The following is a 26,892-nucleotide window of genomic DNA, read 5'->3' as shown; positions in this document are numbered from 1 at the left end:
GTGTTCAGAGGTACCACAGCTAATATTATGCAACAATGCTTTTTATGCTTTTTAGGAATTTTACACTGCAATCCTATACACATGCATTCTGAAGTAAGTCCCATGGTTTTTACTAGGCTTTCTCCAAGGTAAGCGGGTACAGGATTGCAGGCTTGATCAACTGCTCTTCCTTTTGAAGCGAAGTAGTAATAAAACAAATGTTCGAGTTGACACACCAACCTGTGAATTCTGCCATTAATATGTTTATAACGAATTGTAATAATTTTCACCTGCTGGTATGCAATATACCACAGGAAATGCAAACCACACAGGCAAAACAAATTACAGTTCTGTTCCAGAGGACTCTGTTGTACATCTACAGGCCAGGGTTTTAGATTTTCTTAAGCCTCGGTACTTTACTGCAAATGCTACATCACAACTGATCTTCTTAATTTGGGAACATAACCAAATGTGCTATAGAAAGGATGCTCATTAGGGAAGCCAATATAAACCCCACTGACTGTCGATTTCTTTTTACACATCTGTGGTTGCAGGAATCTGAAGATCCCAATCTATTTTTCCACTACCTGGTGATTTTTCTCAATCACTGTTCTGGAAGATCCATGAAGAATAAAGGTGTTTTTTTTATAAAGGGCACCATTACACCACCCCAACGTCTCCCACAAACCTCAAATCCATCTTGCATCTTTCCTTACCTATCCCACTTTAATATAGCTATGAGAAGTTTTTACTGACAGAAACGGGGAAAAGCGTTATGCTGATGATCATACTCAGAAAGGACAATATTAGTTCCCAAAGTGAAGGAGCAATTGCTGGAGCATACCGATGTTCTGGTGAAGTTTTAAAAGAAGCATTTCTTTTGTCAACCGGTTTTGCCGCATGTCATCTTGGAGCTCCTTTGGCGGGCTTATTTCAACTGCATGAAGAAAAATGATACCAAAGTAAGTGAGTGAATGCGTGTTTACCTAATCTTATTCTCACGCTGTATTCTCCCTCCTTGTCCTCTAGTGCACATCATTGCCAAAAATCTTTTCTAAAAACCTCAGTTTCGGAAGCTAAAAAACCCCAAGCAGACCTCACTTACACATCTCAGTTGCTAAAGTTGGGCTTCAAGGCATGCAACTAAGAACACATAAAGAGTATACCATTAATCATTGTTGAATATGATTAATGGTATACTCTTTAGCTCCCAGAAGCTGAATAATTTCAAAGTTACTGGATTATATACACAGTGAGGATTTGGGGGAAGGAGAGGGGAGAACAGACAAAACAGACACAAATTACGAGGAACCATTTACATGCAATCTGACATGTGTAATTATGCCAAGTCAGTCCATGTAAAAGCTTCCACCCAATGGTTCCTTCAATGGCATTTAGCATACCACACAAGTAACATTTTCGCCCCTTGGGCGGCACATTAGTTGTGTAATGGTGTGGAGAATGTGAATAGGGAGACATTTTTCTCCCTCTCTCAAAATACTAGAACCCCATGAAGCTGATTGGTGGGAGATTCAGGAAAGATAAAAGGAAAGACTTCTTCACACAGCGCATAGTTAAGCAATGGAACTCGCTACCACAGGATGTAGTGGTGGCCACCAATTCGGATGGCTTTAAAAGAGGGTTGGACAAATTCCTGGAGGAAAAGGCTGTCCATGGCTACTAGTCTTGTTAGTTATGTGCTACCTCCAGAACCAGAGGCAGTGAGCCTATGTACACCAGTTGCTGGGGAACATGGGTGGGAGGGCGCTGTTGCGCTCATGCCCTGCTTGTGGGTTCCTGGTCGACAGCTGGTTGGCCACTGTGTGAACAGAATGCTGGACTAGATGGATTCTTGGTCTGATCCAGCAGGGCTCTTCTTATGTTCTTATGTAATATGCTAAATGCTGTCAGACGGATCATGCGGGTGGAAGCTTTTACACAGATCTAGACCAACCATGAAGGCAGCAGCAACCACATCGACTGGGGTGCATGTAAAATGTGCCCAAGAATTACTACGGGCTTCCATGAAATGTCTGTTTAGGTAAGAGCAACAGGTCGATTGACCCCTAGCCTGTGCAACATACCTTCCTATCAAGCAGCTTCCATCCACATTTATCAACCAACTGAATCAAGGCAATGGCTGCTGCCCCCCGGCCCTCCAGGGGTTGCACACTCGTGGTAATTATGCTCCATATCACCACCCGTTCTGGGAGCAGGTACATCATTATCATCCATTTATTGTATAAGCCAAAGGCATGATAAAAAGACGATCATATCAAAAAATACAAGTACCTGAATAAAAAAGAAATATGTACGCAACATAGTGTACACCCTGGGCCCCAAGTTCGTCCAGTTTGGTATGTTGGAGCAGGTACAAATGAGATCTGGATCAAATCAGCAAGTGCTGTCATTTGTCTGAGATGACGGTGTACATAGCCAGCTTAAAGAGGTCTAACACCCACCCCGCAAACAAAGAGTCATTAAAAGCAAGTCAAGTCTTCCACCAGTATTCCAAAGTGTGGCTTCTTTCTCCTGCCTCAGACAAAACAAACATGGTATAAAGCAGGTCTGCATTTCATCTTAGCAACAAGTGAAACCGGATGATCACATAAAGATGGAATGAGTATGATTCATTCACTAAAACCACATTTTCTGGAAAATCCAAGTTCAAAATACCATAAAAGCATTCTTCAGAAACCCCATATTCTCATCTGGCCACAACGTGCACTAATGTCTGTGGTGAGGCAGTACTGATCCTGTACGTCACTCCAAATCTCAGTAACTGAGAAACCTAATAATGAAGAAAAGGCTTTGCAATTCAATTTACTCAGCACAATTGGGCATTTTGTACTCAAATATTGGTCAGAACTGGGAAAAATTCTTAGTAATGACAACACAGTATCACTTGATCACTCTAAGATCTAGCAAGGTTCTCTTGGGTTTCTAAGGACCAATATAAACAACCATTTTTAAGGTAAGGTTTGAGGTGCTGCCCTTGTGGCAACATCCCCCTCAGTTTGTACATGGGAAAAGGCCTTATAGATGTACCCCTTTGTAGATAAGGCTATCCCACACAACCACCAGCTCTGGAAGCTGATATACGTGGTGGAATCTTGATAGATCAAAAAGGCAAGTGGTATCATTTATCCAAAATAAAAGTTATAAAAAAAAACCCTGAGTCATTCAAAGCACATGACAGTGTGGATCCTTAGAAGGCCTGGGTGGAGCTTCCCAGTGGTCAATGTTGTCATTCTATTTCTCCCCTGCTCTTTTATGACTAAGCATTCTTTCCTGGTCCTGATTAAACTTTGAGCACAAAAGTCCAAATTGTTCTAAGTAAATGGAGTTGCAAAATCTATTCTTCATTACCAATGTCAAGGTTCCCCTTAGGATATGGACCCCCTGAGTAGCTCCGTAACGACCTCCTGCCTCCTTAAGAGTCCCACCTTCCTTCCCCTTCTTTTACCTCCCCTACCATGTTGTAGATGTGGGGTGATTGACACTCTAGACACAGGGTTCAACCACAACAGTTTACTGGTAAATTAAAGCAAACAAATCACAACTAAAGCTATTTACACAATAGAGCTGAGTGATACAACAGGCATTAAGAGAAAATAAAAGTTGCAAAATGCAAGTGTCTTCACCCTAGCTGTACTTAAGACTTCTCCAGGCTGCTTCTTCCTGCTCCCTCTTCAGGCTCTGGTCTCCCCAACTCTGTTCTTACTGGCTCTCTCACTCTCTTTATATACCCTCCTCCCTCAAAACCGAAAGTACTGCTTCAAACCAGGAGAAATGAAACTTAACTGGGGAAATGAAACTACTCCTCTCAGGGATACCCCCTCCCAACAGAAACTCCAGGCCTCTAAGCCTGACCATTTTTCCCTTTGCTGCTGTAGGCCTCAAACCTTCACAACTAGATTTTGCAGTTGCAGAGATTTGGATTACTTAAATACAGAATTGATACAGTCTGACTAGAGTCTTGGTACATTTGTAATGTGGGGCTTCCTCCTTTCTCTCCTGCTCTTGTATCTCTAAGCAATCTTCCCCCTTATGGGTATGACCTCTTAAAGGGTATGTAAACTATACAGCCTTTCTGTAGGAGAATGTAAAGCACCCATCCCCAACTGATGTGTTGGACTACACTTCCCATCATCCCTAGCCAGCAGTCCATTGGCCATGCTGGCTGGAGATGATGGAGATTATAGTCCAACACATCTGGAGGGCATGAGGTTAGGGAAGGCTGGTGATGTAAAGGATTATTATAAAGTTTACATTCCCCCTAATGAAAAGCATATACAGAACACAGTAAGAGTTAATGGCTATTTTCCCAATACATCTGTTTACAGCACTAAAAGTTAATCTGCAATATACTTGGAGTTGGAGCGCTACTCTCTCCATCTGGAAAATGAAAACCCAAATAAACTATCATCAATTCAAAACACGAGCGGCACAATATTTTCAGTGTTTATAAGAACTGAAGGCTATGGATAATTGCAGTAGCAAGCAGGTGTAGAGAGTTATGTCAAGAACTGCAGCACTGTCATAGCATTTCAATCTACAGCATTGTTCTGGCACTGCAATGTACAGTTTTCTGCAGCTATGTCAGTAATACTATCGTTCTGGAAAGTACTCCAGTTACCTAACTGCTTATTGGGGCTGGAACGGATGTGGACCGACAAAGGATGTGGAAGGAACAGGTCAGGAAAACACTGCATGGCCTATTTACACAATGCCTTTTAGGCTGCAATCCTACAGACACTTATCTGTACGTTCAATGGGATTTCTGAGTATACATGTATAGGACTGCGTGTAAACATCAAGTCAGCAGACAAATTTGAGTTGTGAGAATCCCTGCCCCACCAATCTGTTAGTTTTAGAAATCCCAATTTCTAAATCCTCTGCCCAGCATTTCTGAATAGACCAGTCCTGCTTGCCTTGCTTTGGATGCCATCCCAACTGCAATATCACAAGCTACTCAAATGCAAGTCACAGCTGTGCAGCTCTGTAGGGGTCAGGGTGCCCTTTGGGTTCATTAGATCTTCTGCTAGATAGCAAAGAATAAGTGCAAGGGAAGAGAATACCCTCACTGAAATCTTATTTATGTTGATCTACTCAGTGGATTTAACCCCTTGATGCTAGAAGCTGGGATTTAGTGGAGCCAATTGCTAATGCAAATCTTACTTGTTCATGCTGAAGAGCAGAAATCCCTAGCAATAGAAGTCTGTGAGGTGCACACCAATTTATCAGTTGCACTGATTATGGAAATTATGCAAACAATTTTTAATTCATTTTTTGAATGCATAAGCTAATTTACAGATGATTTTATTCAGCTTAACGAAAGTGTTGAGGTGGGTCATTATTTGTAGCAGAGGCTGCTAAGAGATGCAAGCTGAAACTGAGGAGAGACATAGAAACAGTGGGTCACTGTTACACAAGTATAGGGACTGTACTGCAGACAACAGAGAACCAAAGGCGGACAACCAATGTTACATTGTTTGAAATAAGACAATTCCGCACTCCTGGAGCTCCTAAAACTCATCTTCGCTGTTATGTTGCCTTCTTCCTTTCCTCTGATCTGTTTGCTCTCAGGACAGGGCGACAGCCACAGGGGAAAGAGGTTATTTTCCCAAGAGTAATCCTTGCATTTTCAGCTTTAGACACAGAAAGCAAGGCTGGTTTCACACAATGCATTAACCCTCCATGGATTATTGTGTTGTCTGAACACAGTGCGTTTTCCGCAGGGTGACTTATTGTGTTGTCGGAATGCAGCGCATTTTCCTCAGGGTGGCTTCTTAACCATGCAGTGGGGTTTATTTTTCTCGAACAAGCCACCTTTAGAACCCATGGCTTGTTGTTAACCACCCTGAACAACCCAACAGGCCGCACTGCATGGTTAATGAGCAATCCTATGGAAAAGGCGCTGCGTTCAGACAACACGATAACCCACTGGGTGGGTTTAGTGTGGGTGGGTTAACACTGGGTGGGTTAACACTGGGTGGGTTACTGTGTTGTGTGAACCCAGCCTGAGTCTTTTGTCCCTTTTACTTAAGGCCAAACTAGACATGACATGTGAGACCTGTGATTAGATCTCCCAATGCCTTTCTTTTGCTTAAAGCAGCCCTTATTTAGATTGGGATATAGGAGTTAGTAAGTAGCAAACTTGCTTCCAGGTCATAGTCTTCTGATGACTGAGTGGAAAGCAACTGGGATGTTTAAGACGCATGCCCTGCGCTTAAAAGTATTTAAACGTATTAGAATACTTACATTTAAAGGATCCTTTTTAAAATTTGCATTGTCCCATGAGAGCCCCACTCTTCAACATACCCTTAGGCCCCACTACCACCTGTCAAGGACTAGATGTGCTTGAAACCATCTTGAAACCCAGCCTAGCTTCAAAGTTGGAGGTAACAAACATCCCATGAATCTGAGTTAAGATGTGCTTGTGCTTCAGGTCTGGCTTCTCAGTAATTCCTGGTAGAGAGTAATCCAGCTCTTAACTTAGCGGCTATATTTACCTGTATTCATTTCCTCAGCAATATGTAAATCCTCTGTTTGAACAGCTTGATCCAGCATCTCAAGAAAACGCTCTTGGATTTCCCCAGCTGTCTCATCACCAAACTTATAATCACAAAGCAACACGTTGGACCCAGCAATGGGGGCAAACACTCTGCAAGGCAAGGTGTGATACTCTCTTTCAGAATCTAAGAACAAAAAATAAAGGGGGGGGGGAGAGAAAGCCCTTCTTAAATACCATTAAAGAACAGTATGATCAGTGGCATATACTGCAGAGTGTGTATGTTATCCATCTCTCTCTCCTCTCTCTCTCTTTTAATTCTGGTTCACTGGTTCCACATCAGATAAAATCCTTCAACAAAGATGGTGCCCATGCAGTTTCAGTGATGCCTGACGTGTCCCACGCTCTAATTACGCAACCCCCCCAAGCTGCCAGCATCTGATTTTGTATTAGTTTAATTATAATGCTTTATTAAAGCATTGTAAGCTGCTGCAAAACCCCTTTGGGTTAGTGGTGAGGCATCACATTTTAGAAATGAAATATATAAGGATGGTACGATGCTGTATGTGCATTATGCCTATACAACAATAGCACCAACACCGCATGCACATTGGGCACTCTCTGTTGAGGAGTTTTCTGGTAGTGGAGACCAGTGGTGGTGCCAGCATGGCTGGGGCCAAAGGACTCCCATGTTTGCCTATTTCATTTATTATGTATAAAACTTTTATACCACTTAATATAGTAAAATCCCTAGGCGATACATTTGCCTACTCTGCACTAAACAAACTGATATCTCAGAATGGCCCACAAAGGTGTCAAAAATACAATTCCTCATTAAAAATGTGTGATTTCTCTATACGCAAGGTAAGTTTGCTGAATCCACTTGTCCAGACGTCCAAGCTATGGAGGGGCGGGATGCAGAGTGGGAGGAGATAAATGGGACAAAATGCCTTCTTCTTACCTACTTGTGATACTAGGCCAAGCAATGGGCAGAAGGAGAAGCAGCTTGTTGTGAAAAGTAGCAGCTACCACCAAAAATGTATGAGGATATTTCTGTTGATTTCAAACTTCCAGCAGGAAAGGGAGAGAAATAAGCTATGCCCCAGCTTGATATATATCAGCACAGCTACTGACAGGGCTTAGCTTAAAATATATATTTAATACTCTGTTGTCAGTCTTTCTATCTTTCTTATACAGAGATAGATATACAATCATTTCTTTATTACATATATATCCTGCCTTTTTCCTCCTTAAGGAACCCAAGGCAGCACATATAATCCTCCTCCTCCTCTCCATTTTATCCTCACAACAACCCTGTGAGGTAGGTTGGGCTGAGAGTCTATGACTGGCCCAAAGTCACCCAGTGAGCTTCCACAGCCAAGTGGGGACTAGAACCCAGATTTCCCGACTCCCAGTCCAGCACTCTCGCCACTACACTGGCTTTCTCTATAGACCTATATATCTCTATAAAGATACATAGGCCTTTCTAGGCCATTAGCATAACACTTCATGCATCTGATGAAGTGGACTGTAGCCCACAAAAGCTTACGCCATCATCCCTGGGTTAGTCTTCTGACATCTTAAAAACTTTTTGCTGTTTGTGCTGTAACAGACTAACACGGCCACCCTCCTGGCAATTACTACCTATTGTAGTTAGGGAATTTGGAAATAACAAAATAGTTCGTTTTCAAACAGGACAAAAAGCAAACTTCAGAGGTATAGAATGTTTAGAGAAAGGGGAAATTATCTTGAACAAATAGTTTAAACATCAGAATTAAAAGCGTAGTTGGCACATATTACGCAAAGCTGTTTGCCAATGTAGACAACGTACACCACCTAAAGAGGCAACTGAGAATTGCAGGCAGTTTGGATATATCACACATGAAAGTTCCCCACAGAGTAGATAGGCAGTCTAGCTTTTATGGTACAGTGACATCTAGGCCATATTCCATCATATTATGTTGCAAGCAACTGTCTCTGCATTTCCATTCCATTCATGCAACAACAACAAGAAAATCACAAGAGGGGGAAAACTGCCCCAACTGGCACAACATGGAGCCTGAGAAGCTATCTGGCTTGGCCCAGTCCTCTGAAAGAAAGCAACAGAAGACCTCAGCACAATGCTTGTATGCCTATGAAGGGCAACACTTACTGCAATGTGCAACTACAATATCTGCCCTAAGCTCAGAAATGAAGGCCAAGATATGAAGGACGATGCAACTATTTCCACATATTCATAGGGCCCTTGGACTTGTGTTTCTTGAACACAGTGCCCATGGGCTGGCTGGTTCCTGTAACCTTAGCAGTAGCTTGCTCTTCTGAAATCACCAGGTGAAGCTTTCCATGGCATAAAGATAAGCATTATTACATGCTAATATCTACAGAGAAAGTTGTTGTCAAAGGCATAGGAACTGGGGCTGATAAACAAAGTTGGCAACCACACTTCCAACAGTTGGCAGACTATGGACGTTTTCAGAAAGTTAGGCATGATGGCTGGAATAACTTGAGTGAAGAAAATAGTTATTACTAGATAAACATGGAACAGCAGTGCCCACATAATAATCTTGTCGTGCAATGCATGAACGTATGACTAGCTTTTATTTTTCACTAATTATTGAACATGGCCTTCCATTTATCATAAATAATTTGTTTTAGAAACCCAAGAGCAAAGCTACATTAATTTTTATTTACTTATTGATTTGATTTCTATCCTGTCCTTCCTCATAAAGAGCCCAGAGAGGCTAACAACCTACATAAAACACAGTATGAATACCAACATTAAAATAATGACTCTAAGAACACAAATACATAATAAAATACAATAAAACCATTAACACAATCAATCAGAAAAACAAATATAGCACTTGCCCATATCCCCAAAGACTGCATAAACAAACAAATATTTAACTGGTGCCTAAATGACAAGAGAGTTAGGGACAGCCAAATTTGTACTGGAAAGGAGTTCCACAGCCAGGGTGCTGCCAGCGAGAAGGCCCTGCCACATGTGGTAGCCCCATCGGCCACATATCTTAAGGGCCCCATTTAGGGCTTTTGGCACTAGTACTAACACCTTGGATCACACCCAGTAGCTCACTGGCAAGCAGTGCAGACATTTCAAAACTGGTGTAATATGCTCACATCTCATGGGCCCTGTCAACACACAGGCAGAAGCATTTAAAACATATTGTTGCCCAATCACTCTTCCCCTTCCCTTACTTTTCTTTCCTGGTGTTTCATTTATAAGCAGATCTTCAAACAATATTTCACAACGATCTGACAGAGTGTTTATTATGTCTCTCTTCAAGGCCTGCAAAGACAAGAACAGAAAGATACAAAAACATTTTAAATCTGCAAGAGTTATTGTCAGAGTATACACAGAAGATGTTCAGATTTCTCCATTTAACAACCATCTTTACAGTAAAATGAACAACAGTGGGAAAAATAGCTATGCGACACACAGTTAACTTAAGCTCAAGAGAGAGCAATTTATTCCTATACATTCCACAACCCACTATTCTCAAACAATACGATGCCAAAACTGTAAAGTTGCAGGATAGACTTCTGAAATGTCACACTTGGGGGATACACGTGACCCCCTCCATGAGTTGATGGCTGCACAGCAGTGTTGTGAAGGCTAGCCTGCCTTCCACCATGCACTGCCAACTTGTTCTCCCCACAAACATCCATTTTACTTTGTTGGAAAGAAGACTCTGCGCATACAAAAGTATGTGTGAAGAGCTCCTGAGTGGGGACCCCAACTGGTCAGGGTCCTTCCTTACATTTAGGACCAAAGTACTCTTTTCAACCAACTTCAAACAGACATTTTTCGGGGGAGCCACACAATGGTGCACTGTGACAGAGGCAGGACTAGCCCATGTCAACATGGCGGAGGGTCGTCTGTACCCCCTTACACTCAGTTCTGGAACATGGGATATGTAAATGCCTAGGTTAACCGCTCTGAGCAGGAAATAACCCAATTCCGTCCTTCCTACGGTTTCCACCACTTTTCCAGACAGGGGGCATTTGCTTTAAAAACTATGTTAACAGGCAGGAATATAACAGCTGCAGCTTTTCCCAGAACAGGTGATGGGAAATGCAGCATCGTTAACATTTCTGCCAGCCACAGAGCTTTGAAAAAGGTGTAAGAGTCTTGCTAGGAAGAAAGTAACAACCCTATCCTGATCCATTACCAAACAGAAAAGGTTTTCTGTCAGGCTTACACCCTCAGAATGTCCATGGGTTAACCACTGGGTTGTTTTGCCCCTAACCAACCCAGCACTCTGGGTTCGCACGTCACCCTCAATGACCTACAGCCCTGCCAGTTGTAGGTTGTTGATTAAAAGAAGTGAGGAGCATGCGGGAGGCAGCGTGCTTGCTCACTCCTGCTCGTGCATGGCAAATCATGGATTAATTAACCAACAGTTTGCTGTTACATGCAAACCGGCTCACTGGCTGTTTAAGTTATACTACAAATTAGTAGGCACTGTTAAGCACAGTAGTGATTGTCCTGTGAAAAGCAACTGAAAGAACACAGATTGTGATCTGTGAGCATATTTACTCTGAAGTAAATAGCAATTCTGTGCAGAAAGAATTAGAGAAAACCCTGCCATGTTCAGAACCTTTTTTTTATAGTGAGGAATGTTGAGGAATATAGTGAGGTCCAGCCTAGAATGAAAAGTAGGAGGATTATTTAGCCAAATATATTTGTATGAAATCCATTAGACAAATATGCAAAATGTATACATTTTCTCATCTTCTATAGACAAAATGGAATGTGGCTAGTAAAAATCTGTTAACTTCTAAATATTTCTTGCACATAACTCTACAAGCATGAATAGGGAAGGGCAACCCCTGGCTCCAAGCTTATTTCAGAGGATACAAAGGAAAATATTAGGAAGATCAGTTGCCTTTGATATCAACACTATGGCTGAATGCATATGTTTTCTGTTTGTTTTAAAGAAGCAAGGATGTGAAAACACAGCTCATGTGCCTGATCTGACCCACAGTTGTGTTCATATGTGGTGGGATGTGGGCAGCTGGTAGCCTCCCACCACTTGCCTGCAACTCAGGGAGAGCTTTAGGGCTAAATCAACAATGTGTGAAAACTCAGCCTGCCTCCCAGAGTTGGCCTGCTGATTCATCTGTGTGTGGAGGACCAAAGGAAGGGCAATGTAATCCTTTGGACAGAACATCTTTTACAAGGCCAAAGCATCACAGAAGTGGAACTACTGCTGAACACAATGCATGGTTATAGTTCGCCATAATGTTAGCCCATGGTTTATTTAATCCATGGTTTGTTGCCATACCCAGGCTTTGTCTCGCAGACAACTGAACAAACCATGGTTTACTCAATCCTTGGCTTGTTTGTTTTCCTTCTCTTTTGCCCAGTATGTACCAAATGCCTTTGTGGCACTGTAGTTGGCATGTAGAACTGCGGTTTTTTTAACCACTCTTCCCTGCCACCTCTGTAGCTTGGCAAAACAACCCACGGTTCTGGGTTCACATGTAATGACAACCCATGGTTTAAACAACCCAGAGTTCACAATCCAGCAACAAACCATGAGTTCTTTCTGGGTTGCTCATGGTTAACAAACCATGGTTTGTTAGTGTGGCTGCATTCACACATCACAACAACCCAGAATTCAACAACCCACGCCATGGGTCAGTGTTCTGTGTGAACCTGGCCTATGAATGTTGGACAACTGAAGGAAGGCTGATATTGAAAGTGAAGTGAATCACCCTTGGGGCTCCTAGCTACAGAGACTGGAGGCAAAAAAGGAGGAGAGCTCCTATTCTCACCATTCCTCCTTTTCTCTGAAACCCAGTGAAATGTCGAAGGCCCTTCTGAGACTTACAGAAATCCAGGAAAGGACACCCCCAAAGACTGGAAAAACTTAACTTAAAGAAAACCTAGACCACACCCCCCACCTGCAAGTTCTGCTCAGGTTACGATCACCATCCCTGAAGCTGCAATCCTAGAGCCACTTACCTGACAGTAAGCCCCAGCAAACGCAATTAGACTTTTGAGTAGACATGTATAGGACCATACTGTAAGGGTTATATAAATGTGCAAGAACAGAACACTTGTATTACCTCCTGCCAGTGCTGAAGGAAAACATGTTTTTCAGAACTGAAACAGAACTTGCCTTTGTGTCACATACAGGCAGAATACAGACATCTGGTTTCAATTTGGCATTTTTCAGTGAAAATTAGGGTGCTCTGGGTGAAGAGTGTGGCCTACTGAGAGGACACCCCCTATTTACATCAATTGTAGGTTAAGAAAGATATTGGTGGGTGGGAGAGAGGGGGTAGGATCAAGACCAAATCCTTCAGTAGACTGAAGGGGCGCAAAAGTACCTTAACAGCATCTTTAACTTTGGGCTTGTTATTATGGATGAAAGCTTTGCATTTTAAAGCACCTTTAAGATTTATGGAACCACTGCAGACCTGGACTGTTGCTGTGGACCTGGAGCTTGAATTTCGTGACTGAAAGAGAGAACACACAGAAGCACAACACTAGCTTTCTGTAATTACACAGCTGGTTCTGCATCACCTTCAAAACCATAAACCCTGCTGGAAATTCTCAGGCTGCCTTACATACTGCTAGCTGTTTATTTTCTCTCTCCCACACACATTTAATTTGATCTTTTGCAATGCATTAAAAAAAAGTGTTCCAGACTTCCGGTCCGAGCCAATGTCGCCCTGGTGGTGGGTTGTTTTGTTTTTTTCATTTCTATACCGCCCAATAGCTGAAGCTCTCTGGGCGGTACACAAAAATTAAAATCAAATTGCACACAATAAAACAATTTAAAATATATAGAACATTAAAACCACAATACGGTTGGTGAACCACAACCACAATAAAATCTAGCAGCAGTGCAGGAATTTAAAATACAGATTTAAAACAGCAAGCTAAAAGCCTAGAAAGCTAAAATGCTAAAATGCCTGGGGAAATAAAAAGGTCTTCACCTGACATCGAAAGGAATACAGTGTAGGTGCCAGGCGAACCTCACTAGGGAGCTCATTCCACAGCCGGGTGCCAAAGCAGAAAAAGCCCTCCTCCCAGTACCACCCACCTCACTTCCTTCAGCAGGGGCTCACGGAGAAGGGCTGCTGAGGAAGATCTTAAGGTCTGGGTAGGCACATATGGGAGGAGGCGATCCTTCAGATAACCTGGCCCCAAGCCGTTAAGGGCTTTAAATGTTAATACCAGCACTCTGAATCGGGCCAGGAAATGGACTGGCAGCCAGTGCACCTGGAAAAGTACTGGTGTAATATGAGCTCACTGGCCAGTCTGTGTTAACAATCCTGCTGCCCTATTTTGGACCAGCTGAAGTTTCTGGACTGTTTTCAAAGGCAGCCCCACGTATAACGCATTGCAGTAGTTCAGACGAAAAGTTATCAGAGCATGGATAACTGTAGCTAGGCTATCTCTGTACAGATAAGGGCATAGCTGGTATACCAGCTTAGGCTGGTATACCAACTGTGGAGTCTCTGTGGGACGCTATCTCAAACAGTTTTTAAAAGGTTGAAAAACCTTTTTATCTTCCCCTGGAATGAAAGGGAGAAGCAAGAGCAGCATTCTGGATGAAGCCTTGGAAAAACAGCTCTATTTGCGTCGCAGCAGAGGGGCTGAACTACGAGGCAAATCTGCCAGAGCTTAATCACCGCTCAAAGTTGTTTTGAAAACTCCTATCTAATTAGGAGGAACCAGGTCTGACGTGCCCCAATGTAGTTTTTAGTGTTTATGGACTAAGGAATACCAGCAATATTCGAGGACCTACAAGATTTGTTTAAAAAGAAAGATGGCAACACCAAGGAGGAGAAAAGTGCCATCGACCCCTCCCACACCTCCCTTGGCAAAGGCTTCGAGAAGTGATGAAAATATAGAGGAGTTACTTGTTCTGATAAAAGCTTTGTCTTTGCAATCTGCTGAACAGGCTAAGCGACTGGATTCAATCCAAAATTCCATCACCACCCTGCAAGGGGCTGTGGACTTAATCAACAACTCTGGGCAAAAAATGGAGGTGAATGTTAACAAGCTGCAAGATCGAGTGGCAGCACAGGAGACCATCTCGCAAGTTTTTCATAATTTTTCTGCAAGAATCTCACAGTTGGAGGCTTTCACACGCAGAGCAAGTGTGCGTATTATTGGTATCAAAGATTTATCTACCGATATAAATTAGTTTACTTTTCTAGATAAGCTTCTGCATGAGATACTTCCTTTGTCATATGATTATGTACTTGATACTGATCATACATTTTGTGTGCCAAATGCTAAAGGGACTGACTATATGATTATAGTTCAATTTGCAAGAGTCCCCACAAAAAATCATATCCTGCGCTTGGCAAGACAGGGGGAAAATCTTTTTTAGGGATCAAAACGAGATACAGTTATGTTATTTCTGGATTACACCAAAGAGGTTGTTGATAAAAGAAGGTTATTTACCAGGGCGAGAAATCTGGCAAAACAAATGAATCTACAGTATCATTTAAAATATCCTGCTACATTTTGCATTTTCTCTGAAGGTCAGATGAAGAAGTTTCTAAATCATGAAATGGCGGAGGTGTGGCTAATCGGAAAAACACGTGAGACTTCTGCTCCAGCTCCATGAATTGGAATTTACAAACATGTTTTGTCAATTGGCTATGTTTAGTCTGTAAGGCCAGAGGATAGCTGATTATGTATAGCCGTTCTTTTTCTTTCATCCTTTTCCTTTTCTTCTCTTAAAAGGGATAAGATAGACTGCATTTAAATCTTCTGTGTGAGGGTGCACAGAAATGTGCACATGCATTTATATATTTAGAAATGATACTATCTAAAATATAGATAGTATAAAATATATTAGTGATTTTTTTTGTTTTTATTCTTAATTAAAAAGAAAAGAAAGATTATAATTATCAATATTATGATACTAGGATTAGCAAATATTTTTCACTGGTTGTTCTTAAGCTTTATTATTATATAGTAGCTAAAAGGCATGATATGGCCAATGGAAATGAATTCTAAGCTTGCTTCTTTGTTATAAGCCTGAAGATACAATATTGAAATTGATTCTTTATGCTGTATTGACCTGTAAGATTGGTATAATCTTTAAGTAGAGTGATATTTGAAATCTATGTGTAATGTAGTTTAAATTTAAGTTTGTTATGTAAACTTCTGTTTATATTTTGCTTTGTTTTCCTCTTTTTGCATTTTTTTCTTCTTCTTTTTTGTTTCCTTCCCCTTTATTCTTCTCTCTCTTTTTTATATTATCTCCTTTCTTCCTCTCTTTTTTTTTCTTCCTTATTTCATTATTGAGGGGTCCTCTTAAGAATACTGTAATGTTGGAAACTGTAGAAGATGATTATGTTGTTGTTCTTTGGTTCATTTATGAAGATAAAAGTAGAATAAAAAGTATTAGAAAAAAAAGTGTTACACATTGAAATGGAGATTTGGGGGTGGGGGTTAGCTTTCATATTGCTAGCTTAGTCCCTTTCATCTCTATACAAAATGTGACAGATACTGCTGTCTCGGGACAAGGAAGAATTTTGCTCAGTTTGCATTTTGGTAAGTACTTACCAAACCTGAATTCCCCAAATCAATATACAAATCAGAGCACAGTTTATCCTTTGGTATCCACGCTTCCTACATCACTCTCTTTGCTTCTTACTGTGACAGTGAATTTACTTACCAATTGCATTAAAACCCTAACGTTAAGGCTCCGAGTAGCTGATGGCATATTTCCTCTCGTAGACTTTTTCTGTAGAGATAATTGAAGCGTAGAAAGCAGTTAAGAAAATTCATGAATTTCATATCTTAAAAACAGAATCTCAAGAGAGGAGGCTGCCCGTTTTAGACATTTGTGTCTTATGAAAGTTTTCTGCTGTTGTGAGTTATATTAGTGTGATAAACATCTTTTAGAGAAATAAAACGGCTGCATGCTTTTCTCTGTCTGCACTTCTTCATTAGTTTGCAAGTCAGCGAAACCACCATTTCTATGCCTGGGCTCCATTCTAAGCACCAAAGGAAGCAATCCTATGGCTGCTAGACAGAGGCTAGATGGCCACAGGATATGCTGTTTTCCAGGAACTGACCTCAGAGCCCACACTCCGAGGTCAATTCCTGGAAAACTGACCTCCCCACACGTCCGCGCTACCTCTGAGGCAGCGCGGAGAAGCCCCATCCTCTGTGCTCGGAAGAGGAGTATGGAGTGGCTGAAAAGGGGCGGGGCTGGGGGTGTTCCAGGGGAGGGAAAGCAAATCTGCCTGTAAGACACATCCAATGTGCCGTACAGCAGCCTCCTCTCCTGCTCAGCTCCCCTGCAGCTAGATAGCCAAAAACGGCTGTCTAGCAGAAAAAGCAGGGCAGGAGAAGCACAGAAGGAATGATCCCCCCCATGCTTCTCCTGCTTTGCTTTGGATAGGCGGTCGCCTCCGAGTTTGGAGGCAGCCGCCTATCTAGAGAGGCAGTCGCCTCCGAGTTTGGAGGCAGCCGCCTATCTAGATAGGATTGAGCCCTAAAAATACAAAGCATTATTGTGGCTGCTTGGGATTTGAACAAATCATGTACTCAAAGTATGTTTGAATGTGTAAAAGCCCCAAAGGTGTGCAGTTTCAGAAAAGAAATGCATCAGATTAGGCCTATCCAACTGGTGTGCGAGAGTGTGGCCTGCAGGGAGATGCATACTGACTGAACTCAAAAATAAAGTCTGGTGGAGAGGGGTTTTTGTTTTCTCTGACAGGTAACTGCTACAGTTACTTAGTAGGAATACTTGAGGATTTTGTTCAGTCCACATTTGGAAGCAAACTGACCTGATTCACACCTCCCAAACTAATGTCCAGATTGGAATGCAGTTACCCTTCCAATTCCGCACTTCGGATTTTTGTGCTGCAGTGTTCAGCCTTAACACGTTCCAGGATGCATATTAAAATGTGCATTTTACCATAAAATGCATGTAAGAATATGTATTATTTTTTGCAGATTTTTAAAAAAATGCAGATTAGACTGGAAATGGGACAGAATGAACTTATGAATGAACACATGATAAACGGACACACCAAAAATAGCCTGATCCATCCATCCCTATCATTTTGTAATGCAATATGGCTCCAAAGTGGCTATCTGATAACAGAATATCTCCTTTCCCTACATAATTTTTCAAAACTGCTCAGCTGATGAATTGAAGAAACATACATACACTCTCAGTGGGTGAATATAGATAGCACCTGCTAAATGGCACCAGGTAAGTATACATAATCGCTTGGTAAGTGAGCTGTCTGCAATGACGTGAAAAGTGAAGACAAATGTCCCCTTTTCTAGAATTCTTGTTCAGTTAATTCCTGATCAGATGCAATGCAGAGTTCTCCTCAACACTTGGCAAGACATTATAAAGGTTTACTACAATGTGGATGTAGCTAAGTTACTGCTTGATCAAAGGAGACACACAAGTTCAGGATTAGAGACTCATTTGGCCATCTTCCCTACAATAGTATTATTACTCTAATATAAAGGTGCACTGTAACCAATGATCCACATCAACTCAACTCCGGCTACTCTAAGTTTAAAGTGACTAGTAAGAACTTACACCATGCTAGATATCATGGTCTACATCAGCATTAAGCATATGTCATTCAGCACGTACCTGCCCTTCTAGTAAATCAGCATCTTCCTCTTTGACTTGACCATTGATCAAAAAGACAGCCTCCTCTATCTGTTTGGCCCATCGTACTAATCCATTCTATAAAGCAGAATCAAAAGAAAGGGATGCATGTTGTAGGAAGATCTTGATAAACAGTTCCCTTGCCACTGACATTACAAGAGACTCGCTCCTGAATTGTGGCCAACCTCAAGTGCTTAGAACTGTTACAGCTGTTAAATAGCTACTAGCTATAAATACTGCTAATATCCACAAACAAAAACCCAGAGAGATAAATAGCTTGCAACTGTTTTTCATTTTATACTTTCTATAGAAAGTGGAAGCTGAATAGGTTAATGTCACTGATTTAAATCCAGAAAGTTATCCTTTGGCATTAAGAACTGTTTCTTACCATTCCCCATTTTGATCATTCATAACAGCCCTGGGCACTGGACAGAACAGAGAACTGACTTGGTCTCTCATGAAAAGCAACTTCCTTTATAAAGGTAAAGCAAGTTCTATTGGGGGGGAAAGCAGCAGGGCTGGGACAGAGGAGATTAACTGACAATTGAGAGAAGAGAAACAGCGACATTGCAACGGTTTTGGATAGGCTCTAACCAAGAAGGGGGGTTGGGTGAAAGTTTAAGGAAGACAGGGGAAAGTGGTGTAAAGGACAGAGCATGAAAGCTGTTCTAGCTCAGAAGCAGCAAAGCAGATGCAGCAAAGGCAGGAATCAACTAAGCTATATACATAATTTTGTCTTAATATTTATAGATTTAGAGAGCAATCTTATGGCCCCTAGACAGCGTCTGGGGGGCCTTAGGAATTTTTGGATTCCTGGATCCAAGACGGAGCCTTGGATCCATCCTCAGACACAGGAGCTTGAGCTCCCCTCCCCTGCCCCCTTACAGCTGCCACAGAGAGAACCGCACTGGCTGCCTCTATGAGCTTGCAAAAGCTCTATGAGCTTGGAGAGGGGGAAAAGGGGCCATGCTGGTGGGCAGGAAGGGGAAGGGACTGGGAAAGGGGGGTACAAGCTACCCCTCCCCAAAGCCTCCACTAGCTAAATGGAGAGGGGGAGGCCCAACGCACCTCCCGCTCTGCGTTGGATACTCGTAAGCCTCTGAGTTCAGAGGCTTATGAGCACCCAAGGCAGATCTAATAGGTTTGCACCCCAAGTTAACAGAAATAAGTCAAGCATAGCAATTGTTTGTTACCCTTGTATTTTTCTTAAGGTCGTGGCTGGCCAATGTAGCTGGTAGAGGGATGTGTATATTAGCATTAACTGTACATTCTAAAGATAGCCAGGAAGCAGAGAGGCCATTCTGATATTTCCAGTCTGCCGGCTTAGCTGTACACTATACAGGAGAGAAGATACTATATTATGAAGAAACCTAAAAGCATAAAAGATAAAACATTTCTTCAGTTTCTTACCGAGTTCCAACAACTCAATCTATACATGTTTACCCAGAAGTATGTCCAATTGAATTAAATGGGACTTACTCTGGAGTAAGCATGCACAGTATTGCAGCCTAAGGCAGTGTTATTGGTATATCTGAAGTTAAATGCTTCATGCAACTTTAAGACCTGCAGGAGATGGAAGGACACCATTCTACCAACCAACTGCTTTGAGCAAATTCTACTACTAGAAGCCAAGAGTGCATCAATTTCAGGGAAATATCCATTTCTTTGAAGAAGGGTCTGCAAAAAATATCCCTGCCAAATTTGGCCAAAAATTAGCAAAATTCTTCCTCACTCGCCCCCTTCCCACCCGCCAAAACACATATAACTCACCTTTGGATCTTGTACATCGTACGTGCGACAAAATATTCGTTCCTAATTAAGAAACAACAACTGAATGTGCATAAAGGATATGAAATGGATGAAAATGCATCATGAATTGATGAAAACACATGGATGAAAATAAGTCATTATCGAAACTGTTGCAGGATCCTGATCCTGTACACCTCAGAGAAATGGACCTAAAACCAGTATTTTCAGATCAGATTGTGTCTCAAGCCCTAGTCAGGTGTTCTTTTGCGATGTAGAATCAATGCGGGAAAAGAGGGGGCTCACCACACAATACAGGTCCCTGCTTTTACAGGGTCATGTGCAGAAACTCCACGAATACAGGAAGCTCTCCTGTTCAAACCGTCGCCCTCCACAAGTACAAAGGGCGATGGAAACGTGTGAGGAGGTGGGCGGGGCTAGAACACTCCCCCATGCACATTAATTTATACATGCATTGCCCCCCTGAATGGGACTTCATTCTTGTCTATTTTCACCTGCAAATGGAAAGTGTCATGTATCCAGTGTTGGCCCTAGCTAATCTGGTGCCTTGGACAAAATACAATATGCACACCGCACACACACCATCATCTTTTGTCCAGCCACCTTATACTTGACCTTTGTAATTCCTAAAACAAACAAAAGGAAAAGAATTGCACTAGGTCTGCTGCTAGTTAATTCTCTGTATCCCATTCTTAGTCCTCCTCCCACCAGGCCTTTCTTCACCTTTGTCCTGCATTGCTTTGACCATAAGCCTTCTCAACAGGGACCAACTGTTCTACACCTGTACAATACTACTGTTTTATTCAGTAGCAGCGTATGACTTATCAGAACAAAGAATGGCAGGAAATAGAAATATTTATTGCTTGGAAGTAAACTTTCTGGCATTTGGATTAGCAATATTTCACATTCGGCTACATCACATTCCCAACACAGCCATCCTACCAGCTTCAGTGGGAAGATCCGAAGGTGGATGAATCGTCTCATTCTGAGCCCTACCAGGCTCACACTGGCATAGCAGAAGGGAGGGAGCGGTGTTTACTTCCCTTCCTTCCTGTTTGGGTTTTCCCTCCTCTTCACTGGAATAGCTTCTCTCCCATTACAACCAATGGGAGGGAAATTATGTACTCCAGCTCCAGAGCTAGCATACATTTTCCCCCCATGTCAAGGGGCGTGTCTGGGATCCACAGGATCCAAAGCCTCCCATATTCTGCTGACAACACCTCCCCCTCCACCTTTTGTCTCGTCCAACGCTAGAGTTCCCAAGTTGGAAGGGCAGGTGCTGCAGAGGTTTCAGCTCCCACTCTCCAAGGGCAGACCTCTTTCCCTGCTCTTGGAGAGGGTGGGAAATCTGAGCTCCTGGACTGGAGACTAAATGACCCTAGTAATGGCACTTGTGTACATAAAAGGAGCTGTGCTGGATCACAGCAAAGGCCTAGCTAGTCCAGCATTTTGTTCCCACAGTAGCCAATCAGATGCCTATGGGAAGCCACAACAGAAAATGAATGCACTTGCACCCTCCCACAGATGTTCCCCAGTAACTGGTATGCAGGGACATATTGCCTCTGATACTGGAGGAATAGAGCCATCAAGACTACTAGCCATTGACTGTGTATTTCTAGGAATAAACCAGTTAGGAGTTAGCTGGCACGTATCAGGCTGCAGAGAAGGCCCTCAATCATACAGAGGCCCCTCTTCTAGTGCCTTTCCCCATTAGAGTCTCTGCACTATCCTCCATCCTAGACTCTTAAGATTACTACAGTTCAGAAGCTGGTGGCTGCCTTCAGTGGTCCTTCTCCAGGAGCCCCCACCAAAGGAGACGAGGTGGGTGGCAACTAAGAAGGCCTTTTCTGTGTGGCACCCCAACTGCAGAATGAGCTCCCCAGAGAGGCTTGCCTGGCACCTACATTGTGCTCTTACTGGCACCAGGTGAAGGCCTCCTTATTTTTTCAGGCATTTCAGTCTTTCCGTTGCTGTTGTTTTAAATCTGTTACAGTATTTTAAATCTTTTCACTGCTGCTAGGTTTTATTTGGGTTTATATTTTTATTTTATACTGTAGTTTTAAACTTTTGTATTGTATTTTATATATATTTTTTATGACTTTAATAGTTGTATACCGGGCCAGAGACATTCGGCTATTGGGTGGTATAGAAATCTAATATATAAATAACTCCTTTGCTCAGCCTTCACGTAATTTACAGGCCACATTTTGAACATCCACTTAAAACCATAACTGCCCTTACAATTACTTATTTTTTAAAAATCAAGTTGGTGAAATGTGATCTTCTTTTCAGCAACTAATAATGTGCCAACAGCAGAGCGGGCTTTACTGGAGGATTGCTATGAAATAGACTGTGAGTGCAACTCTACGGAGATGTACTCAGAAGTGAATGTAATTGTGTTCAACAGGCTTACTCCCAGGTATGTGTGCAGAAGACTGCAGCCTGAATCACTGAATTAAGGCAGATCAGAGCACAGATATTCATATCTCCTCACATTAAACTGAAGGCTCTAACTTTGCTGTAAAAAGGATACTTCTTCGTAACAGAACAAAGATGAAGAGCCACTCGGTCTGACACATCTTCCTCTGAAAAGCTCCACAACCTCTTTTTAGCGAAAGATTTTTCTACAGAAAAAACAAGCTTGGAGAGGGGGGAGAATAAGAATGGAGTTAAGGCTGGTTTCTAGTTGCCGTAAGTTAGAGAAAGAGTACCTCAGACTGTATTGCTAAACCCACAAGCTGAATGTCATTGCCACGGCAGAACATTTCTCTCCTCTTCATAAGCTGCTCGATGTAAGCAGAAAAGACGCCACCACCTTGGGCGTTGCTCCCTTTATGATCTTTGTGGTTACTTTTTAGGAGCCCCTTTTATAGCAGTAAGTCACCATGTACAGGGCTGAGCACAGCCCACTCATAACCTAATCACCTTAGGGTCAGGTAACTGAAGGACAACCTTCTGCCTGGGCTTCCTCCCTCACTAGTAATTGAGGCTCATCTAGTGGTGATTCAGGATACGGTCTTTCTACTGGCTGTGCTCAGGCTCTGGAATTCCCTTCCTAGAGAAGCGTGCCGAGCCCTTCCATTGAAGATCTTTTGCCTCTTATGCTGAGTATTTTTGTTCGGTTGCCTTGTGGGGCTTTTAACTGATCTTAATTGGCTGCTGCTCTATTTTACTGTTCTATTACAGCAGATTGATTTAACCTGCATGCATTGTTTTGGTCTTTAAATTTTAATGTTCCTATTTTGACTGCATCCTTTGGATTCTATATCTCTTTATATTACCTTGGGCAATAATGCAGAAAGTGAGGGTAAGGAGTCAAAAGTTTAAGAAATAAATAAAATAGCCAAGGCTGCAAGTACAAACTGCTTTTCAACTTAGGAATGTTATCTGTATCATTTACCTTCCGTAAAGTACTTTGGATTTCTTTTGCCAGCTCCGGAGCCGCAATGATAAAAACACCAAGAACTAGCAGTCCTCCAGGAAGCATTCTTGACACCTACCAAATCAAACCGACACAAATAATTTCATCGCTGTGCAACTCAAGTTTCTTGATATAAAGATCAAAATATTTAAAAACATAATGGAAGTTCCACATCTGACAATATGAATGTTAGAAAAATACAGATTAAAAAATATGCCTCATTATACCTGTACATCTGCCAAGTCAGAACATGTACAAGACGTTAAATGAGTAATGGGCAACCTATGATCCATAGGTAGCAAACTTACCTTGCTCTTAGAGGGATACCACCTCTCATCTGTGCAGCTGCCCAGAAGGGGCTCTAACCCAAAGACACTACTCAGTCAGTAGCTTGTGACATTTAGGGTGTAATCCTATGCCACCTGGCTGGGGAATGTTGGGAGTTGTAGGACAGAGAAGTCTAGACATGCATAGGATTGCACCCTTACAGATTTTGTTAATATCTGTACATTAGGTTCTTTCCATCTTCACTATGGAAAGAACCTAATGTACACTTCACTTCAGTGCAATGACAAGTCTCCACACTTGGAAGGAATGGATTAAATACCCGAGCAACCTGTGATATGGCATAGCAGCTCGTATTTGGGGTTTGGAACAAGGAAACCAAATATCAAACTGCTGCTCAGGATGGTTGCAGGCAAATCCTCTCCACCTCACCAATCTAGGAGAGTGGGCTAAACATGCATACAACTTCACACTAAAATGCACCATAGCCTATCCTAGGCAAGGATTTACAGTTACATTTTAATTTATTTTTTAATAAATTGCATGCAAGTAAAAACAGGCTTGAAATGGCCCTCCAAGCTATGAAATGTTTCAGTGATAATGTTGAATATGTCATCTATACTTGTTATGATCATATTTTAATATTTAGGAACAACAGTATCATTGGTGCTGTACAGTTATGCAGACCACTTCTCCAAGGGCTAAACATCTATATTAAAACAGGCAGGATGAAGCGGGATATATGAAGAATGGAAAAATCAGCAGTTATGGTGGGGCAGGGGTATTTGTCTTAGTTTACAGCTGACATAAGCCTGTACAGAATTCCAGTGTTTGTGGTTTAAGCAAATGAACTACTAAAAACCAGTGGTGTGCAGCAGCTCAAAAACCAGTGCATGAAAGTGAAATGGTTTTACAAAAGAAGTAGTACTTTTCAAAACTAAAGAAATACAACTGAAGGTGCATTACCTGACTGGAATGTGCTGTTGTCCATTCCTCATCAATATTAGACAAATCTGAATGGTAACTTGTATTGCTTTTACTTTCCTCCTCTTTTGGAGGTGTTCGAATAGCTAGCAAGACATAGTCTCTTTGCTGGGAGCACTGGAAATAGAAAAGAAATAAGTATCTCTAGTGAGAGAAGAGCAATCCAAATTCAAACTGCTCAGTTAGCATAATATGTACACATGTTCTCTCTCTCTCACACACACACACACACACACACACACACAGGTCTTGTCCACAATGCCCCCTTTCAGGTGAGAAAAGATATTTTCTTTTTCTTCTAATGCAGGAAGTACCAAACACATTCCCACAGCAAGTCTTCTTCAGAAGTTCAGTACTGGGTTGAGCCTCCACCCCATCCGACAGTTGCAAATCCACTGCTGCCCTTCGCCTTCCACAAATCCAGCTGCAATCTATTATGTGCAAGAAGGCTGAAATCGATGGGCTTAGTTGCACTTAACTCAGCCTATGCACAAGAGCAAGCTGCTTAGTTTCCCTAACCAGTCTCCAATCTCTCAAACACAGCCCTTGACTAGACTCTCTGGGAAACACAAATGCAACTAAGAGGTAGTAGTGTATCAAATTTGATAGTGTATCAACACAATCCATATGGCAGAAACTGGCTTTGTTTCTGAAGAATTTCCTTTTCAACACAGTGGTTCCAAGTAATAAAATATAATAGTATAATAAATGCTGCCATGCTACAGCTAACATTTTAAGTAATTAAGGACACAATCCTATGCATGTTTACATGCATAGCTGGCTGGGGAATGTTGGGAGTTGTTGGACTTTTTTCTGCGTAAACATGCATAGGATTGTGGCCTAACAGTGTCACTTCTGTTAAAACTGCAATTGCTGCTAATTTATGAAAACCCCATTCAAACTGCACAAACCATCTCAAAATGAATCAGCGGAACAGGCCCTGAAGAGCAGACTCCTACAGGAATTTCATCTACGCAGTCCCCATTCACTTATATGAAGTCTGTGCAGGAGAGAACCTCCCGTTGGATTGTGCTTGTATGGGGCAACTCCAAACACACTTACTGTTCAACAGAGTGAAATTTATATCTGAGCAAAGAAGCATAGGCTTGCACCACTAAGGATCAAGTGGTAACTTAAGGTGTAATTAAAAGCGCATGAGTATTTTTATTTATTTATTATTAAATTTATTAATCGCCCATCTGGCTGGTCACCCAGCCACTCTGGGCGATGTACAACACACCATAAAACAATTTAAAACAATAAAATTCTACCATAATTTTTTTTTTAAAATACCCTAACCCACCCCAAATGCCTGCCTGAACAACCACGTTTTTAATGCACGATGGAAGCTCATTAAAGAGGGGCATGACGGAGTTCCCTAGGGAGGGAGTTCCACAGAGTGGGGGCCACCACAGAAAAGGCCCTCTCCCTCGTCCCCACCAGTCTAGCTGTCCTGGCTGATGGGACAGAGAGAAGGCCATCCGAGGCTGATCTTGTTAAGCGGCCTGTCTGGTGTTGCTGGAGGCGCTCCTTAAGATAGGCTGGGCCGGAACCATATAGGGTTTTAAAGGTCAAAACCAACACCTTGAATTTGGCCCGGAAAACAACTGGTAACCAGTGCAACTCCTTCAGCAATGGAGTGATGTGATCTCGCCGGTGGCTGCCTTTAATCAGGCGAGCCGCCACGTGCTGTACCAGCTGCAGCTTCTGAACCGTCTTCAAGGGTAACCCCACGTAGAGCGCATTACAGTAGTCTGAACGAGAGGAGACCAGGGCATGTACTACCGATGGGAGCAGATGGTCGGGAAGGAAGGGGTGCAGCCGCCGTATCAGATGGAGTTGATACAGCGCTGTCCGGCTCACAGCTGACACCTGAGCCTCCATGGACAGCTGGGAGTCCAAAGTGACCCCCAGGCTGCGGACCTGGTCTTTCAAGGGTAGCCGTACCCCATTCAACACCAGGTCAACATCCCCCAGCCTCCTCTTGTCTCCCACCAAAAGTACCTCGGTCTTGTCAGGGTTCAGCTTCAGCTTATTCCTCCCCATCCAGCCACTCACCATCTCCAGACATTTGGACAGGGATTCTACGGCCAACCTTGGTGAAGATTTGAATGAGAGGTAGAGCTGCGTGTCATCCGCATATTGATGACACTGCACCCCAAACCTCCTGATGATAGCCCCCAGCGGCTTCGCATAGATGTTAAATAGCATCGGGGAGAGGATGGAACCCTGTGGCACCCCACAAGTAAGTGGCCACGGGTCCAAAACCTCCTCTCCCAGTGCTACCCTCTGGTACCTGC

The 26,892-nt window shown here is 42.4% G+C and overlaps 1 protein-coding gene across 3 annotated transcripts in view; it reads right to left on the bottom strand.

Moving 5' to 3' along the window:
• ODR4 (odr-4 GPCR localization factor homolog) overlaps positions 1-26,892 on the bottom strand; it is a 35,078-nt gene that overhangs the window by 5,365 nt on the left and 2,821 nt on the right. For 2 of the 3 annotated variants that reach the window (XM_084851401.1, XM_084851402.1), the window contains exons 3-13: positions 24,575-24,709; positions 23,303-23,398; positions 22,436-22,542; positions 19,906-19,942; positions 19,329-19,469; positions 18,118-18,213; positions 16,168-16,236; positions 12,851-12,979; positions 9,710-9,800; positions 6,495-6,680; positions 824-916 (exon numbers count right to left, since the gene is read on the bottom strand). In XM_084851401.1, coding sequence (XP_084707527.1) covers positions 824-916; positions 6,495-6,680; positions 9,710-9,800; positions 12,851-12,979; positions 16,168-16,236; positions 18,118-18,213; positions 19,329-19,469; positions 19,906-19,942; positions 22,436-22,542; positions 23,303-23,398; positions 24,575-24,709 — 1,180 coding nt within the window. Of the gene's footprint in view, positions 1-823; positions 917-2,063; positions 2,272-6,494; positions 6,681-9,709; positions 9,801-12,850; positions 12,980-16,167; positions 16,237-18,117; positions 18,214-19,328; positions 19,470-19,905; positions 19,943-22,435; positions 22,543-23,302; positions 23,399-24,574; positions 24,710-26,892 lie in introns of all 3 variants that reach the window. The other variant, XR_014790424.1, reaches the window with a different exon arrangement.

Source organism: Heloderma suspectum, chromosome 4 (assembly GCF_057233095.1).
Source record: "Heloderma suspectum isolate Gila_16-S chromosome 4, 16-S_ref, whole genome shotgun sequence".
Taxonomy (NCBI): domain Eukaryota; kingdom Metazoa; phylum Chordata; class Lepidosauria; order Squamata; family Helodermatidae; genus Heloderma; species Heloderma suspectum.
The sequence above is the reverse complement of the archived record's forward strand: the minus strand, read 5'-3'. Positions and strand labels throughout refer to the sequence as shown.